The 19,138-nt window shown below is 43.7% G+C and overlaps 2 protein-coding genes across 2 annotated transcripts in view; both read right to left on the bottom strand.

Moving 5' to 3' along the window:
- The window catches only part of TMEM150C (transmembrane protein 150C), a 73,757-nt gene extending 60,633 nt beyond the window's left edge, over window positions 1-13,124 (bottom strand). Inside the window, exon 1 of the mRNA XM_053404263.1 lies at window positions 12,886-13,124. Within this exon, the coding sequence (XP_053260238.1) occupies window positions 12,886-13,109 (224 nt within the window). The 5' untranslated portion in view covers window positions 13,110-13,124. The remainder of the gene's footprint in view (window positions 1-12,885) is intronic.
- SCD5 (stearoyl-CoA desaturase 5) overlaps window positions 4,594-19,138 on the bottom strand; it is a 46,230-nt gene continuing 31,685 nt past the window's right edge. Inside the window, exons 3-5 of the mRNA XM_053404282.1 lie at window positions 18,008-18,213; window positions 9,855-10,087; window positions 4,594-4,942 (exon numbers count right to left, since the gene is read on the bottom strand). Of these exons, the coding sequence (XP_053260257.1) occupies window positions 4,752-4,942; window positions 9,855-10,087; window positions 18,008-18,213 (630 nt within the window). The 3' untranslated portion in view covers window positions 4,594-4,751. The remainder of the gene's footprint in view (window positions 4,943-9,854; window positions 10,088-18,007; window positions 18,214-19,138) is intronic.

Below are 19,138 nucleotides of genomic sequence, written 5' to 3'. Positions count from 1 at the left end.
GTTGTTGTTTTTTAAGGGGCGAATTAAAATATCTACTAAATACATATTTATTTATTTATTTATTTATTTATTTACTTATTTTTAAAATGTGCACACCTCAATAGCCTTGACGCGTTAGAACAGAAGTTAAGTATCCAAACATTTAAAATGAAGCTTTATTTGGTTTTAAGACGTCATTTAGCTGTACACATTTACAAATGACAATGCATGTGTGACAACAGAATTAATCATTTAAACATACCAATTTTATTTTTTGGCCCACAAAGCATATCGATGTTAATACAAGTAACCTGCTCTTCAATAAATTAACTGCATATTCAACAACGAAACAAAGCCAAAAGAAGAAGAAGTAAAAAAATAAAACCAGAGGAGCATTTGTCTTGCCACAAAGGGCAATTCCTTTGTTTCTTTGAATAATGACAATTTTTCACTCCTCAGCTTCAGAACTGTTTAGAAACCCTTTTGTGTGTGCCAGGTGCTTGTCATTACAGATCACGCTGCACCTTTGTCCACACTGCGAACCTCTATATGTTAGACAGAAAGCAGGGAAGGGAAGGCAAAAGTTTAAGTGTGGTCAAGAGGAAATGATGATACCCCACAGTGACCAGAGTCATGAGAAGGCCACCAATCTTCTTCTTCCCAGCTAGCCCAACCCAATATCCTGAAGCAGAACCAACATGGCGACCTCCGGATGTCATTAGACTAGAGCTTACACTATTCCTGAAAGTTGCCCATTGTGGTTAGGACTCATGGGAGCTGAAGTTCAAGAACATCTGGAGGACGCTACAGTGGCTTCCCATGTGAGAGATCAGCAGTTGAGGAAAACTCTCTCCCTACCAGAACATTGGCAGCTATGTCTTCAGCGTTATAGAACTTGGAGCAAATCAGAGACTACTCTGTTCTTCAAGTAGGACTCACTTCCCTAGCAAATATCTCCAGATGTTCAGAGAACTTGGGGTCAAAATACCCTTTGAGGCATGCTTCTGTGTGTGTAGCCTCTTCTCTCCACACCTTGAATGTGGGCACACATATCCCGATTTTATATAAATTGGTTTCAATCATTTCCCCCCAGTTCTCCTTTATATGGAGAAACAAGCATGAACCACCATTGCGTATTTCCGGATACTAGGAATACAAATGGTGACAACTAGTCAGGTGATATGTCTCTGAGGAATTTGGAATTTTCCACAAAGGAGCGAGGAAATGTTGATATAATGTTTAACATCCCTTTTGTTGTATGTTTGAGTTGACTGTGCATCCAGTCCTTCTCCTTTCTTATCTGATACAGTACACAGGACTGCAGTGTAGGACCCCCCTTCCAGAAATCTGCATTACCAGTGTGAACAGGTTTACCCATGCATGTTAGGCCTCCTTTCCTTCAACTGTCATCTGGGGTAACCATTCCATTGGACTTCCTCAGTAGGACACCTAGGAAGTGGGGCTCATTCCACCAGCTTTGCCAAAACACCAGATCTCCCAGGCACCTCCTAACCCTGAACTATGCCAGCTGGTCATTATAACTGTTTAAGAATTGGTGCCTGAATTTGATTCCCCCCCCTCTTCCCTCCTGGTTCACTTTCCCGTATGTGTCATGTGTTTTTTTAGATTGTAACTCTGTGGGGCAGGGTCTGCCTTGTTTTAATTTGATTGTATGCAATCCACTCTGAGAGCCTTTGTGGCCAACCCACACCAATTTTGCATGTGTATTTTAATGAGTCTGTCCTATTTAATTTTCTTATTTAGCTGTGTGTTTTTTCCACGTGGAAATCCATATTTAAATACATACTTAAATGCCCATTGTATCACAAAATATGTATTTTAATATGTATTTTATTTTAATATACACCTTTTAAAATGTGTTTAATTGAGCTAAATTGCATTTGATTGAGTCGACTGGTCTAGATCTCCCAGATTGTTTATGGATTTCTAAAAATGGATTTTGTTATACTCTTATTTTAAAAGGCACTGTTTGCGTGTTTTGTTGCTGTGTTTTGCTATAGTAGTCTTGATAAACCTATACTGTATTTGATGCTTATGGTTTGTAGACCAAATAAACTGAACTTGAAGAAAATGCATTTTAAAAATGCATTTTGGTATTGTTTTTTAGCTGAGAATTGTACTGCAATATTCAGAGAAGTGTGAAACCTGGAGGCTAATTATGCTCTGATCTATATGCTATATTGGTCTGAATACAGGCCACACTTTTCAGCTAAATCTGACTTGCATAAAACCTGAGTGTAAACCAGAAGCACAGTCTAACACATACATAACCCATGATTTAAGTAATCTCATTTTAGGGGTTTGGCCTATATTTGGGGACAGCTTATATTTGAACCAATACGGTTTCCATTTGAGGGTGTTGCAGATTGAGTCAGTTTGCTTTAAACATGTGAACCAACGGAAATATCCCTCCATTTTGATTTCACATACACATTTCTTTGCACACACGGAGCTATCTATCCCTTTTCAAAATTGAGTGGGAAAGCCTTCCTCAGTGGGCGAGTCCCGCATGTGCCTTTAAGCCCCCGTGCCAACAAGAAACGCTAGAAAAGAAAAAAATGTTGACAGAATTACTTCAAATAAAACAATTCACTTGCGCAAACTATGCTTTTAAAGAGCAACCAGTTCCTTCATTCCACTAGAGATTACAATCTGCAGCCATATTTATTGGGCGTAGTCATGAGGACTCAGTCAAGTCAAAAGATCTACTACATTTAACTATAATATTAAATAATATGTAACTTTCCGAAACACCGTACTTAAGACAGCTAAGAATTTAGGCTATATCCATCCATGATTTAATTCCACTAAAGCAGTAGTTTTCAAACTGTGTTCTGCTGGGGAACCTTGAAGACCCTCTGGGACCTATCAAGGATTCTTCAACGTGAAGGCCAACATCGGTGGACAAGCTATATTCAGAGGCCCCTTCTTCACTCTACATTTAAAACCATATCATAATGCTTTAAACAGGCGTGGCTTCCCCTGAAAGAACCCTGGGAAATGTTGTTTAATGAGGGTGCTGAGTGTTGCTAAAGGTAAAGGTAAAGGGACCCCTGACGATTAAGCCCAGTTGCAGACGACTCTGGGGTTGCGGTGCACATCTCGCTTTACTGACCGAGGGAACCGGCGTACAGCTTCTGAGTCATGTGGCCAGCATGACTAAGCCACTTCTGGCAAACCAGAGCAGCGCACAGAAACGCTGTTTACCTTCCCGCCAGAGTAGTACCTATTTATCTACTTCCACTTTCAGATGCTTTTGAACTGCTAGGTTGGCAGGAGCAGGGACCGAACAATGGGAGCTCACCCTGTTGCGGGGATTCGAACCGCCGACCTTCTGATCAGCAAGCCCTAGGCTCTGTGGTTTAGACCACAGCGCCACCCACCCACTGTTGTTAGGGGACCCCTATTCTGCTCTCAGAGCTACAATTGCCAGAGTTCCCTTGGATGAGGGACTGATTGCTGGAGCTCTGGGAGGGGAACAGGAGCTGCCCAGGATTCTTGGGAGAAGCCACAGGTGTTAAAAGTAGTACAATACTGCTTTGAATGGATAGTGAAGATGAGGACAAAGAAAGTCTACTTACCAGTACTGATCTTCTGCCGCAATGTACAGCTATAGGGGAGTGTTAGCATCACCCTCAATCTCACTTCACCCCACCCTTGTCCAGGTAAGCTGTAGCATCATCTGTGACCTGAGGGCAGCTGTGCAGCTCTGACCCACTGGACCAGCCACTAATGGATGTGGTCATATTTGGGCACCTTTTCAATCCACAAAGAGCAACGTGGAGGCTCAGAAGGCCAGAGACTTGTTTCAGCTGAAAGCATACTTAAGTGAAGATCTACTGCTTAGATCTCTGAGTGATATGCAATAACATAACCAAGGATTTGTGACTCCCAGTCATTCGACAAATAGCGACAACTAAAACAATTACGTGCAAAGATCCATCAGCAAGTTGTACATCTTGGAGCTTTGATGGTCCCCAACCAAAGAGACTTTATGCTTAAGAGTGCAAGGGATTCTACTGTGTCTGGCCTTGTGCTAATAGCTTATCTCTTCGTTGCCTGTAAAATATGAATATGTATTGGCAACCACCTTCAATCATGTCTGCTGGCCAGTTTTAGAGTTTATGTAAGAAACTGATCTGTTCAGTAAATCAGATGCACATTGATACTTGGGCTTGTGGAACCTGGACAATATCGTTGCAGTGTGGATTCCAGCCACTCCATTCCATTTCTCACCCCAATTTATATGCTCCGTCACTCAAAAGGCATTCCAAGGCCATTGAGCGTGCTCATTCGCCACTGGGCTGTATGGGGAAGCTTCTCCCTTAAAGAAAATGCTGCAGACCTCAGGATTCCTCCAAATCTACCTCCTTCTTTTGCAAGGGAGGTGCTGTTTTGGGAACATAAACAGCAGCATTCACAGCCGGTGCACTTGAAATGTAGGAAACAAGCTAAATTTGCAAATCAAGGTCTGAAAGTCTGCTTGCCCTAGAATCCTCTGCAGCATTAAGGACTTTCTTGGAAGATGATTTGTTAATGTGTAAAGTATTGCCTTACAATAGAAAGTTTAAAAACCACTGCATTAAAGTAAGATGGAATTAACCCAGGATTTTAATTTAGCCTATGATCAATGAAAAATACTACTTCCATCCTAAGGGGAAGATTGGGGGTAAGGAGACCCTCCACTCCAATGAAGAAACATACAAACAACACATACAGCAGCATCAATGTTCAGAGACATATTTTGTTTCTCAAAAACTGCCATCTCCAGCCCTCTCTTTGCAAGCTTGGATCATCTCCCTCGGAGCCTGCTTCCTCTCGGTGACCAAGCCCAACCAAAACATGAAGTCAATGAACCACGTGGTTGGGTTGAAGTTCAAGCCAAGCTCGCTAGCTGAATAATCAAACGGAAAGGTGTGGTGGTAATTGTGGAAGCCTTCGCCTGGAAAACAGAACCCAGAAGGAACAGAGAGTGGGGTCAAAAGGTAGAGAAGAAAAAGGAGTGGGTGGTAACCCCAATGATCAGAAGCAAAAGAAGAGAAGACCTTTAATGTGTGCTAGGAAACAGTTCATTGCAGAAACTTCCATGCTTTTTCAACATTTTGAAAATAGTACGTAGACATCGCTGGTTTCATAATAATTAGAAAGGAACTACTCCATCTTAAAATGCAGTATCTACTACATCCTGGACCCACCTAGTGGGTCCCCCATCCCCAGGTAACTCTTACAAGCCATGATGGTTAAGGGCCAAGTCTACACACAGTAGGATGAATATCTTCCTCTTGTTCACATTGTTGGGTTTGTTGGCATCCATCTGATTCGAGAGACAATGGAGTCTGCCTCCAGGGGTGAACTCAAACTGCTGTGTTGGCAGCACAGAAGTGACCTCCACAAGAAAGTAATAAAGAGACTATCTGGACAGAACTGGATAGAACTGTCTAATTAAAGCAGCAATATAAGTGATGCTTGGACCCCCATTCGGAGCTTGAAGTATGGGTACCCCCAACAAAATTTAAAAATCTGGCTGTATAATTTGGAACTAATGTGATTTGGAAATAATGTGATTTGATTGGCCTGTTAATTTTTTTTTTTTTAAAGAAGTGACCTCCCCGGGGTACCAGCCTGGGCAGTGTGTATTGAGTCCTGAGCTGCCCAGACAACAAGACTCCCCTCTCAGCCTCATGTGTGGCACCAGCTTGGCTGCAACAGCTGAAGCTGATCCCAGACCAACCGACTCAAAAGTGCTTTGGATGCCTACTCCAGAACAATATTAGCACAGTATTAAGTTCAGCAGGAAAACCTTCAAAGTGCCCTACAACATGTCACAGCAGAAGGGTTCCAAAATCTAGCTTTTAACAGCCCATTCACCACAACCCATTGGAAAAGCACTGCTTTGGCAGAGGTGGTGGAGAAGTAAGCTTTATTTGCTGTCTTCAGTGTCCTCTCACCTATGATTGGTTGTCTTCTTCACAAAACTTGAATCTTTCGCACTTTAGCTGTTGTCTCGTCTGCATCATTCCCCAGAGGTCCCCTGAGAATCAGGGGGCCATCTGGATCTGCAGCACCAGAGAGGGAAATCAGGAGTGATCATGCTGATGACCTTTTCCACCTCACCATTTCGCGGTGAGACCAGGGAGTCAACATGCCAACTGAAAAGTCATTGGGACATTCAGGAATCCCTTGAATTTCATAAGCCTCTGGGAGCAGACCATTGTAATGGGTCCTCCATCCCTGCAGAGGGGGAACTGCTATTGTCAAACTGAACTCCACTAGGAAATGTTTGGTCCAGGACAGCAAGCCAACAGAAACCTCTCCCAACACCAACTCATCTAACACCCTGTTGTAAAAACCAGATTGAGGTTATGTCTTGCCACGGCTCAGTGATGTGCTAAGTCAGACCCAGCTCTACCGGGTATGCCACCTGAAACCCTACCTGCCTGCACACTGTCTCTCCAGAGTGGTACGTGCTCTGGTTATCTCTTGCTTGGACTACTGCATTGTGCTCTATGTGGGGCTACCTTTGAAGATGACTTGGAGACTACAACTAATCCAGAATGTGGCAGCTAGACTGGTGACTGGGAGCAGCCACCAGAACCAAATAACACTGGTCCTGAAGGATCTACACTGGTTTCCAGTACGTTTCTGAGGACAGCCTCTGAGCTGTGACCGCCCACAAACCACTGTTGTAAATCTATACCGTTTTCCTCTTCCTCCTCCCTGGAAAGGTCAGGATGCGGAGGTGGTCTCCAAAATTCCTCTTCCTCTGCCTATGTCTCACCTGCCCCATGACAACTCCAGCCTGTGTTGATGCCGTACCTGAGGGACAAAACTAGGTCAGACCACACGGCCCACCCAGCTCATCCACCCAATTTTCGGTGACAAATGCCAGGCCGGCCAACCTCATCCACCATCAAATTGAAAGCGAGTGATTCCTTATTCTGGACTGACCTTATAAGAGCGGTGCCTTTTTATGGACTGAGGATAGCAGGGAAAGGAAGATAATAGCACCGTATCCGGCTTAAATGAATACACAGCTAATTGCTGTTTTTATCAGTGTCTGCCAAGAGGGCTGAATGTACTCAGACAAAGGGGGGAAGTATGAGACGTGATCAGTAATTGAGAGCAAGGGTAGAATTATTATTAGAAGCGGTACCTGGTGTTTCAAAACAATTTGAGCTGTCTCAGGGGCAGTAGCAAAAATGGGTGCTGCCAGAAAGGCGGTCAGCCCAGTGAGGCAAAACTGGGAGGAGTGGAGACCTAGATCACCTGTAAAGCAGGAAGAGGGTGGGATGGACAAAGGGGACCTTTATTTGAAGTAAAGAAATGGTGGGCAAGAAAAGAGGGCTTAACTCTTCTCCCGACCATTCCTTGCCTCCTGCATGCTACATCCACCTTCAGCCAGTGTGGTATAGTGGTTAAGAGCAGTGGACTCGTAATCTGGTGAACCGGGTTCGCGTCTCCACTCCTCCACATGCAGCTGCTGGGTGACCTTGGGCTAGTCACACTTCTCTGAAGTCTCTCAGCCCCACTCACCTCACAGAGTACAGTGGTGCCTTGCAAGACGAAATTAATCCGTTCCGCGAGTCTCTTCGTCTTGCGGTTTTTTCGTCTTGCGAAGCACGGCTATTAGCGGCTTAGCGGCTATTAACGGCTTAGCGGCTTAGCAGCTATTAATGGCTTAGCGGCTTAGCGGCTATTAATGGCTTAGCGGCTTAGCGGCTTTAAGAAAACAAGGAAACAAAGGAACAAAGGAAACAAACTCGCAAGAACTCGCAAGACGTTTCGTCTTGCGAAGCAAGCCCATAGGGAAAATCGTCTAGCGAAGCGACGCAAAAACCGAAAAACCCTTTCGTCTTGCGCGTTCTTTGTTTCGCGAGGCATTCGTCTTGCGGGGCACCACTGTATTTGTTGTGGGGGAGGAAGGGAAAGGAGATTGTGAGCTACTTTGAGACTCCTTCGGGTAGTGATAAAGCGGGATATCAAATCCAAACTCTTCTTCTTCTTCTTCCCCAGATCCAAATTGGACCCACCTCACTTTTCAGCTCTTCGGTTGAGACCCAGCCTGTCAGCAGGTCTAGACCCTCACCCCAAAACTAGCTCTGTCCTGAATCACTCTTGGGTCATGCAACAGAGGAGCTTCATTGATCCATTCTCCTTATAAATCATTCCCAAGACGGGAAGATCAGCAACAGCAGTCGCATTCGCTTCCCTCCCCTGCCTCCTTCCTTTGCTTTTTATTCTATTATGGGGTGGAGAGAGACCATTACAACACTGTGAGTCTTTATTTCAGTCCAAGTGAAATGAAAGCTTATGCCGCAATCGTCTTTCAAGGCGCCACGGATCTTTGTTGCCTTTCATGGTCACAAGCCGTTAATTCCACTGACCTTCCCGTTGCATCTGTGACCTTGAGATCCGAGACAGAATGTGCACGAAGGCAGCGTCGCATCCCCAGTGGCTTCTGGATGCTGCCATTTTGCATTTCTGATTTATGTCCCTTCATTCTCTTAATGTAGGGCCTGGCCTACATAAACGCCAGCAAGGGCATTCGTTGGCTGGTGGTGGCATATTTGGCCCAATAGAATGTGCAGCTGAATGAACCGTTGGGAGGACTGCTGGTGCTATTTAGTCCAGTAGCACTGCAAGAATACCGTATTTTTTGCACCATAACACTCACTTTTTTCCTCCTAAAAGGTAAGGGGAAATGTCTGTGCGTGTTATGGAGGGAATGCCTACGGGTGGCATGCCTACGGATTTTCCTCCTCTAAAAACTATGTGCGTGTTATGGTCGGGTGCGTGTTATAGAGCGAAAAATACGGTAAATTAAGGGGCATAACGGGCACCAGGGTGCATCTGCATTTGTTGGCATCCGTCTGTATCGAAGGACAATGGAGTCCGCTTCTGGGGGTGAAGCCAAACTGCTGGAGAATCACAATAACTCGTAGCTGCTGCCTCATATGTTGTTTTTGCTGCGTTAGTGGTACCAAAGTGGCCTCTCTGGGGTGCAAGCCTGGGAAGTGTGTCTGGAAGACCTGGGATGCCCAGATGACGAGACTCACAGATGTGATCCAAAGGAAAGCAGAGCAATATGTTTGGCTGCAGGAGTTGCCAGAAGGAGGTGCGCAAGGTGCCATCCAACTGTCTCTAAGCGTGGAGACTGCAGAATGCCAGTTTGCTTAAGATGGAGCTCTACTGGCTGGCTGGATTACTGCAGTGCTAAACCATTGCACAATACCACCATCTAATGCTAGTTTAATAGCTGAGTGTCTAAATCTAGCATTAAATAGTGGTATCGTGCAATGGTTTAGCACTGCAGTAACCCAGTCAGCCAGTAAAGCACCATCTTAACCAAACTGGCATTCTGCAGCCTCCATGCTCCAGCCATTAGGGTAACCTTTGAAGGCAGCTGTATTTCATCCATCTCCTGAAATGGTTGTGGAGCCAGTACTAACGGGGACAGAGCTCCCCATATCCTTTGCAATTCCCAGTAAGCCATGAAACATTGCAAAAACAGTCAGGTCTGGAACCTGAATCTCTGAAGGCCCTCAAACAAAACTACCCGAAAAACTGTCTTGGGAGAAGGAAACAAGTTCAACATGAAGTAAGGTGTTCATATAGTTGCTTAATCAACTTAACAGTAACTTCTAGAGAAGTTTGGAAGAAAACAAACCAAATGCCATCATTACAAATCAGGGGTGAGGAACCTGTGGCTTTCTAGATGTTGTTGGAGGACAATTCCCACCATCCCTGACCACTAGGAATGTTTGCTGGGGCTGATGGAGTTCTGCAACATCTGGAGGGCTACAGGTTCCCCATCCCTGTTCCAAATGTCTCTGGAGACTGTTTTTGGTACTCACCAATAGCTCCTATAGTGACAAAGGGGTTCTGCCGAGGATTGATGTTCTTGTTGTACGGCCGATTGCCATACATGTGAGCAGCGCTATTGACCAGCCAAGAAACATTGAGAGAGATGGTGTAACGCAGAACTGAAGCAAGGAAGTACGAATTCCACAAGCTCTCCCCCCAGAAGTACCAAGGCACAATAGTAGGAATGACGAAACACATCAGCACGACCGAAGCCTTATAGTGCCTGCGGAGAAAGGAAAGCAGTGACAGGTCTATGGCGGCATCGCACGAGGGGAAAAGGTCTACGCTGCTGAAGGCCAAGTCAGACAAGTGAGAATAGAAGGTAACAGAAGACAAATTAGTAAACCATAGACTGCAGTATATATTTAGTGTAAAGCCAAAGAATGGGAGACAAACTTACTATTTGTCTCAAGAGAAACCTGCATGAAAATCCTGGGGAATGCTGTCAAATATTATTTTATTTTTATTATTCCTGCATTGCAAGGGGTTGGCCCAGATGATCCTTGTGATCCCATCCAGCTCTAGAATTCTATGATTCTATATGGCAACAAATTTCCAGATTCTGAAATTTCTGATTCCAATTGCCCTTTCGAATCCTAAAAAGGTAAAGGGACCCCTGACCATTAGGTCCAGTCATGACCGACTCTGGGGTTGTGGTGCTCATCTCGCTTTATTGGCCAAGGGAGCCGACATACAGCTTCCAGGTCATGTGGCCAGCATGACTAAGCCGCTTCTGGCGAACCAGAGCAGCACACGGAAACGCCGTTTACCTTCCCGCCAGAGCGGTACCTATTTATCTACTAGCACTTTGACATGCTTTCGAACTGCTAGGTTGGCAGGAGCACAGACCAAGCAACAGGAGCTCACCCTGTTGCGGGGATTCGAACCGCTGATATTCTGATCAGCAAGTCCTAGGCTCTGTGGTTTAACCCAAAGCACCACCTACTGTCAATTCCTACCCTCCTGCATAAAAACCACTGAAGTTTATAAATTCCAGTGGTGAAGTGGGCAGGAAAATGTTTATATTCTACCCATCAGCCAAGTTCTCTAAAGAGTTTACAGTGGTTTGCCCAGTTGGATTCGTGACCTTCTCACTTTTAATACCCAGTTCACATCCATTCATTTGCTTCAGGGATGACTGTTATTATGACCGTTATTATTTACTGAATCTGTATACCAGCCTTCATCCAAAGATCACAGGGTGCTTCACAACATAAAAAGACAAACTGAGATTGCAAAATACACCATAAAAACATGAACAAAAACAAACCTAGAACACCCACAAACACATTTAAAATGACATAGAATGTTAAACAGGGATGCGGGTGGCGCTGTGGGTTAAACCACAGAGCCTAGGATTTGCCGATCAGAAGGTCGGCAGCTCAAATCCCTGCGACGGGGTGAGCTCCCATTGCTCGGTTCCCGCTCCTGCCAACCTAGCAGTTCAAAAGCATGTCAAAGTGCAAGTAGATAAATAGGTACCGCTCCGGTGGGAAGGTAAACGGCGTTTCTGTGCGCTGCTCTGGTTTGCCAGAAGCGGCTTAAGTCATGCTGGCCACATGACCCAGAAGCTGTACGCCAGCTTTCTCAGCCAATAAAGCGAGATGAGCGCCGCAACCCCAGAGTCAGCCACGACTGGACCTAATGATCAGGGGTCCCTTTACCTTTACCTAGAATGTTAACCAGCCAAATGACTAGTTAAAGAGAAACGTTTTTGTATGGCGCCTAATGCTGTTGAATCCCTTGGTGGTTTCCCCATCTGGTTCCTCTCACCATTCCTCTGTGTCCAACCAGTCCATGACAACTAAACACTGGCTCAACCCATATAGAAGCTTTGCCAGAAGTCTTGGACTACAAATCCCATCAGCGCCAGCCAGCATGCACTCATCTCCCGTCAGCGCCAGCCAGCAGGTTGATCGGCAAAGGCTGTATTAGGAGATGTCCAGCATCAAACTTCACTTCCCATGTGTTCCCCCCACTGACCCCACTCCCTGCAACCCAAAAAACCGCAGAACCTTTGTGTCCCTCCATAATGCTGTTTGCTGCACGCAGCCATTTGGAATGGGCTTCGTTGCAGTCCCAGAATTTCTGCTGATTTGTGCAGAGTAACATCATGCGGAGCAATTGTCATTTGCCAGAATTAGTGTCAATGAGGGCAGATTCCTTCCTCATTAATGCAAATGCTTAGAGTGCATTGCCAAAAAGAAAAAGAAAAGGAAAAGTAATTCTGCAGCGGAAAGGCTCACAAGTGCCCAACTCCCCAATGAATTTCTTTAAGCCTTTCTAGATCTGTCCTTTCACTGGAAGGACAGATCCTGAAGCTGAGGCTCTAGTACTTTGGCCACATCATGAGAAGAGAAGACTCCCTGGAAAAGACCCTGATGTTGGGAAAGATGGAGGGCACAAGGAGAAGGGGACGACAGACGATGAGATGGTTGGACAGTGTCCTCGAAGCTACCAGCATGAGTTTGACCAAACTGTGGGAGGCAGTGGAAGACAGGAGTGCCTGGCGTGCTCTGGTCCAGGGGGTCACGAAGAGTCGGACATGACCAAATGACTAAACAACAACAACAGAGCAGATATTAGGGCAACCTCCTCCAGCCTGCTCCTAGTGCTTTTCATGGGAACATAGGAAGATGCCTTATACTGAGTCAGACTCTTGGGCCAAGCATGGTGGTTCCCAAAGTGGGTGATGCTGCCCCCTGGGGGGCGGGGGGACTACTTACAGGAGGAGCTAAAAGAACAAGGGGTAAATGCCTATCAGACTTCAAAAAGCTGGTATCAATGGATCAAGTTCATCAGTTTTGCAGAATTAATTAGATAGTTTTAAGGTCCATATAGTTAAAGCTATGGTTTTCCCAGTAGTGATGTATGGAAGTGAGAGTTGGACCATAAAGAAGGCTGATCGCCGAAGAATTGATGCTTTTGAATTATGGTGCTGGAGGAGACTCTTGAGAGTCCCATGGACTGCAAGAAGATCAAACCTATCCATTCTGAAGGAAATCAGCCCTGAGTGCTCACTGGAAGGACAGATCCTGAAGCTGAGGCTCCAGTACTTTGGCCACCTCATGAGAAGAGAAGACTCCCTGGAAAAGACCCTGATGTTGGGAAGGATGGAGGGCATAAGGAGAAGGGGACGACAAAGGATGAGATGGTTGGACAGTGTTCTCGAAGCTACCAGCATGAGTTTGACCAAACTGCGGGAGGCAGTGGAAGACAGGAGTGCCTGGCGTGCTCTGGTCCATGGGGTCACGAAGAGTCGGACACGTCTAAACGACTAAACAACAACAAAAACTGAATTTTGAATAAATGTGCAACAAATTTTCATTTCTCAATTAAATTTATGTACCGCCCTTCATTTGCCGATCATGGGGTGGTTTGCCGTATAAAATGGTTACTGTTTTGAATTTTATTGTGTTATGGAAAAATGGATTACAAAAAATTTCTCAAGAAAAGAGGACAATGTTGAGTGACAAAATTACAGAACAGGAAGTGGAGGGCGCCATTCGGAATATGCAGCTGGGCAAATCTCCAGGACCAGACGGTTTAACCTCCAAATACTACAGAGTTTTGAAAGATTGGTTAATTCGACCACTAACGGAGGTGTGCAATGAGATATTAGAGGGGAAAAAGGCGCCGGAGTCGTGGCAGGAAGCATATATTACACTTATACCAAAAACTGAGTCTGAAAAGACGCAACTTAAGAACTACCGCCCCATATCCCTTCTTAATGTGGATTACAAAATATTTGCGGACATTTTGGCAAATAGATTAAAGAAAGTACTATTGGAAGAGATTCATAAGGACCAAGCTGGCTTTCTCCCGGGTAGACACTTGTCGGACAATACGAGGAATATAATTAACATTTTGGAGAAGCTGCAAGTGAATATAAACACTAAAGCAGTTTTAATTTTTATAGATGCGGAGAAAGCCTTTGACAATATTTCTTGGAATTTTATGAAGAAAAATCTTCAGGGGATGGGGGTGGGCCAAGGGTTTGAAAATGGTATAAGTGCAATTTACTCAGAACAAAAGGCTAAATTAATTGTGAATAATATGGTGACAGAGGGATTTAAGATAGAGAAAGGCACACGACAAGGCTGCCCAATTTCCCCATTGTTATTCATCACTGTCCTGGAGGTATTATTGAATATGATTAGAAGGGACCGTTTGATAAAAGGTATTCAGGTCGGAGCTAAGCAATATAAACTGAAAGCATTTGCAGACGATTTAGTTCTAACATTACAGGAGCCAGAATCTAGTTCGAAAAGAGTTTTGGAAGTGATTCAAGAATTTGGGAAGATGGCTGGTTTTAAGTTGAATAAGTCTAAAACTAAAGTTCTTGAGAAAAATTTAACACCGATTGAGAAAGATAGGTTTCAGAAGGAGACAGGCCTAACAATAGTAAAGAAAGTTAAATATTTGGGGGTTAATATGACAGCTAAGAACCTAAACTTATTTAAAGATAACTATGAGAAATGTTGGTTAGAAGTGAAGAAAGATCTAGAGATATGGTCAAACTTGAAGCTTTCCTTGTTGGGTAGAATTGCGGCTATAAAGATGAATGTACTGCCAAGGATGTTATTTCTGTTTCAATCTTTGCAAATTTTGGACAAGATGGACTGTTTCAAGAAGTGGCAGAGAGATATTTCTAGATTTGTCTGGCAGGGCAAGAAGCCCAGAATAAAATTTAAAATATTAACTGATGTTAAAGAAAGAGGTGGTTTTGCCCTGCCAGACCTGAAACTTTATTATGAATCGGCCGCATTTTGCTGGCTGAAAGAATGGCTGCTTCTTGAAAACACAGACATTTTGGACTTAGAAGGTTTTAACAATGTTTTTGGGTGGCATGCATACTTGTGGTACGACAAGGTTAAAGCTCATAAGGCATTTAAAAATCATATTGTCAGGAAAGCATTGTTTAATGTCTGGTTAAGATATAAAGACTTACTGGAGAATAAAACCCCAAGGTGGCTGTCACCAATGGAAGCAAAGGCTTTGAAAAAGTCCAATATGGAGGCCAAATGGCCGAAATATTGGGAAATATTGGAACAAGAAGGAGATAAACTGAAACTGCAGAGTTTTGAGAAATTAAAAGATAAGGTGCGAGATTGGCTGCACTATTTTCAAATAAGAGAAGTCTATAACTTGGATAAAAAAATAGGCTTCCAGGTGGAAAAATCTAAATTGGAAACTGAGTTGTTAGAATCCAAAACTAAAACACTCTCAAGAATGTATAACTTGCTGCTAAAATGGAATACACAGGATGAAACAGTTAAATCTGCTATGATTAAATGGGCACAAGATGTTGGTCATAACATCATGCTTGCTGACTGGGAATGGTTGTGGACCACAGGTATGAAATTTACGGCATGTAATGCCCTAAGAGAGAATATTATGAAAATGATATACAGGTGGTACATGACACCAGTCAAGCTTGCAAAAATCTACCACTTGCCTGACAATAAATGTTGGAAGTGTAAAGAAAGTGAAGGAACATTCTTTCACCTTTGGTGGACATGCCCAAAGATTAAGGCTTTCTGGGAGATGATATATAATGAAATGAAAAAAATATTTAAATATACATTCCTTAAGAAGCCAGAGGCCTTTCTCTTGGGCATGGTGGGCCAATTGGTGCCAAAGAAAGACAGAAATTTCTTTATGTACGCAACAACAGCGGCAAGAATTCTCATCGCAAAGTATTGGAAGACACAAGAGCTACCCACCCTGGAAGAGTGGCAGATGAAGTTGATAGAGTATATGGAACTGGCGGAAATGACTGGCAGAATCCGAGACCTGGGAGAAGAGTTGGTGGAAGAAGACTGGAAGAAATTCAAAGACTATCTTCAGAAATATTATAAAATTAATGAATGCTAAAATTGTGCTTGGATTGGCAATAAGTGGTAATTAGTGATAAAAGTTAATAAGATTATGCAAAAAAAATAGGTATTGATATGCTTGAAAATATGGATATAGTATATGTTATGGTATAAAGTTTAACATTTGAAAAAGGGTAAGAATTTGCTGAACTAAATATTTGAATGGGAATACAAAAGGGGGGAGGCGTGAGGAGGTCAAGAACATAAGCATATGAAATTGAGGTTATTTGAAAAATGGATTGGTTTTAACTTTTTTATGTTTAAATTTAATTTTTCTTAATTAGTTGTGCTTTCTTTTTGTATTTTTGGTGTTTCTTTCTTTTTTTTGTAATCTAGGGTTTTTTATTCTGTGAATTTTTATCTTTCTTTTCTGTAAAACTCCAATAAAAATCTTTATAAAAAAAAAATGAATTTTATTGTGTTATTGTCTTCCTTACTGGAGGAAACTGCTGTTCTGAAGAATGCTTTTTTCTCTCTCCATCCCCAGATTTGGGAACTACTGTTTACAGAGACTTGCAGTGGCTCTCAGGGGTTTTGGACAAGGGAGATTTCCAGACCCACCTGAAGATGTTGGGAATCGAACCCTGGGACCTTCTGTATGCAAAGCAGATGCTCTACTGGTGACCTCCAACCCTTCTCCTGAAAGATTTGTGCATCCTGGTCTGGCATGCGACATCTCTTGAAGTTAGTGTTGGGCTGTCAGCTTGCCAGCCAAATGCTCCATGTAAAATCCACAGTAAAGTCAGCAGTGCATCATAATCATCACACAAATCACATTTGCAGGCTCAGGTCACATAATTCCTTGCCCTTGCAGATCTGCATTTCTGACAAAAATAATCTGTGCAACTGTACAAGCCCTTAGCAAAGCAGAGGTGGTTGTATTGGTTTTGTCAAGGCTGTTAAATGCTAAGGGTTGTAGCCAATGCTATAGGTAGGCCCACTCGACGCAGAGCCACTGAAATCAACAGACATTATTTCAGTGGGTTAATCTGAGTAAAACTTAACCGGAAACAATGTTGAACAGTTTCAGTGTCTGGATTGTGGCTAACTAAGTTTCACTCACAGATAGGGTTGCTGTATTTCAAAAAGTGAAATTCCGTTGAGCCATTTTGGGACACTATTTTCAGGAAATTCTGGATGTATGGCAGCCCTACTCATAGACCTGCTAAAATTAATAAACTGATCTACTGGTCTACTACCCCTAGTATCTCAAGATTTGTCATGAGAGCGCTTGGACTAAAATTGTCACCCAAAATCTTTACTTTTCTGGTTTATCACCAAAACAGTTATTAACACTGGGCCTCATTAAAGCAAATAATTTAATTCGACAGTGCCTATATATATCGAGCGACAGAATAATGTGGCCGCAATAAGGAAATTTTGCCCATGGTATGATTCTTTTTCACCTGGTCATTCTGACACTTTGGCACCCTATTTGCAAAATTTAACAATTCCAAAATACAGGTGCGCTTTCACTTTCGCAAGATTGAATATACTGTCCTCGGCTGTGCTTTAGGGTCGATTTCAATAAATTCCACTGGGGAAAACAGTTATGTCCCTGTGGAGATGGCAGTATTGAGTCAGTGGCTCATGTGCTTCTGGCTTGCACTCTTTATAAAGATTTGAGGTTATTACCCCTCTATTATTCCCCATGTCGGGTTGCTCAACCATTGCTACTGTGTCCTTTCTTTTAGCAGATCAAGATGATCAGGTGACAGCAAAAACTGCAAGGTTTTTAGCCAGGGCAATTAGAATAAGATCTATTATTTGATTATTGATGTAAACCCCCCAACTGTATTTTATATAGTTAAGTTTTTACCTCTATCTTCAGTACATTTTATTTTATTTTACTGCTAGTGGCTGATGCAAATAAAGATTCTTCTTCTGAATGAACTAAATTTTGCAATGTCTGTTAACTTCAAAGTGTGTACAGTCGTACCTTGGAAGTCGAACGGAATCCATTCTGGAAGTACGTTTGACTTCCAAAATGTTCAGAAACCAAGGCGCAGCTTCTGATTGGCTGCAGGAAGCTCCTGCAGCCGATCAGAAGCCACGGAAGCCCAGTCAGACATTTGGGTTCCAAAGAATGTTCACAAACAGGAACATTCACTTCTGGGTTTGGAGTTCGAGAGCCAAAATGTCAGAGTACAAAGGCGTTTAGGATCCAAGGTACGACTGTATTCTGAGTAGGATTGGCCGTGGATGCAACCCTCTGCCTTCTCCTCATGCTAAAGTCTTTCCCCCTGTCCTCCCGTTTCACTCACTTTCTTTGAAACATGACAACAGGGTCATCCAGCAGGTCACTGAAGTCCAGCTTCCTTCCTTTCTCTATGACATCTCGATGCTTCCGGACAAAGAGCCAGCCAATGTGGGCAAAAAAAAAGCCGCGCTGGGCATTGTGGGGGTCGGCATCCGTCTCCGAGTACTTGTGGTGGACTCGGTGATCTCGGGCCCATTCGAAAATATCGTTCTGCATGGGGGGCGGCAGGAGGGTTTAAGCAATTTGAGTTTGGCTTCACAGGCACATAGTTTCAAACACAAGCACCGTTCGCCATAGCAGGAAAAACAACAACTGTTTGCGTCAAATGATATCAGACAGAGTGGCTCGCTTTCCCCCCACCCAATTCAGCCATTCCTTAACCCTTCTAAGTGGAGAGCGAGGGGCTACTTTTACTGATTACAGTGGTACCTCGGGTTACAGATGCTTCAGGTTACAGACGCTTCAGGTTACAGACTCCACTAACCCAGAAATAGTACCTCGGGTTAAGAACTTTGTTTCAGGATGAGAACAGAAATCGCGTGGCGACAGCGGGAGGCCCCATTAGCTAAAGTGGTACCTCAGGTTAAGAACAGTTTCAGGTTAAGAACAGACCTCTGGAATGAATTAAGTTCTTAACCTGAGGTACCACTGTATAGTTTAGAAATTATGTATTGTAATTTTTTAAGAGTGAACTTCTGTTTAATTATTATTTGCTGGCATTTAATTTTATTGTGTACAGTCGTACCTCGGAAGTCTAATGGAATTCGTTCCGGAAGTCTGTTCGACTTCTAAAACATTTGGAAACCAAAGGGCGGCTTCCTATTGGCTGCAGGAAGCTCCTGCAGCCAATCGGAAGTTGTGGAACCCGCATCGGACGTTCGGGTCCCCAAGAATGTTCACAAACTGGAACGCTCACTTCCGGGTTTGCAGTGTTCAGGAGCCAAAACGTTCGACTCGCAAGGTGTTCGGGATCTGAGGTATGACTGTGCTATTATATTCTAATCCAGAATGCGGCAGTTAGGCTGGTGACTGGAAGAGGCTGCCGAGACCGCATAACACCGGTCCTGAAAGACCTACATTGGCTCCTAGTATGTTTCCGAGTACAATTCCAAGTGTTGGTGTTGACCTTTAAAGC

Source organism: Podarcis raffonei, chromosome 9, assembly GCF_027172205.1.
Source record: "Podarcis raffonei isolate rPodRaf1 chromosome 9, rPodRaf1.pri, whole genome shotgun sequence".
Classification (NCBI taxonomy): domain Eukaryota; kingdom Metazoa; phylum Chordata; class Lepidosauria; order Squamata; family Lacertidae; genus Podarcis; species Podarcis raffonei.
Note: the sequence above shows the minus strand (reverse complement) of the source record. Positions and strands in the feature narration are given on the sequence as shown.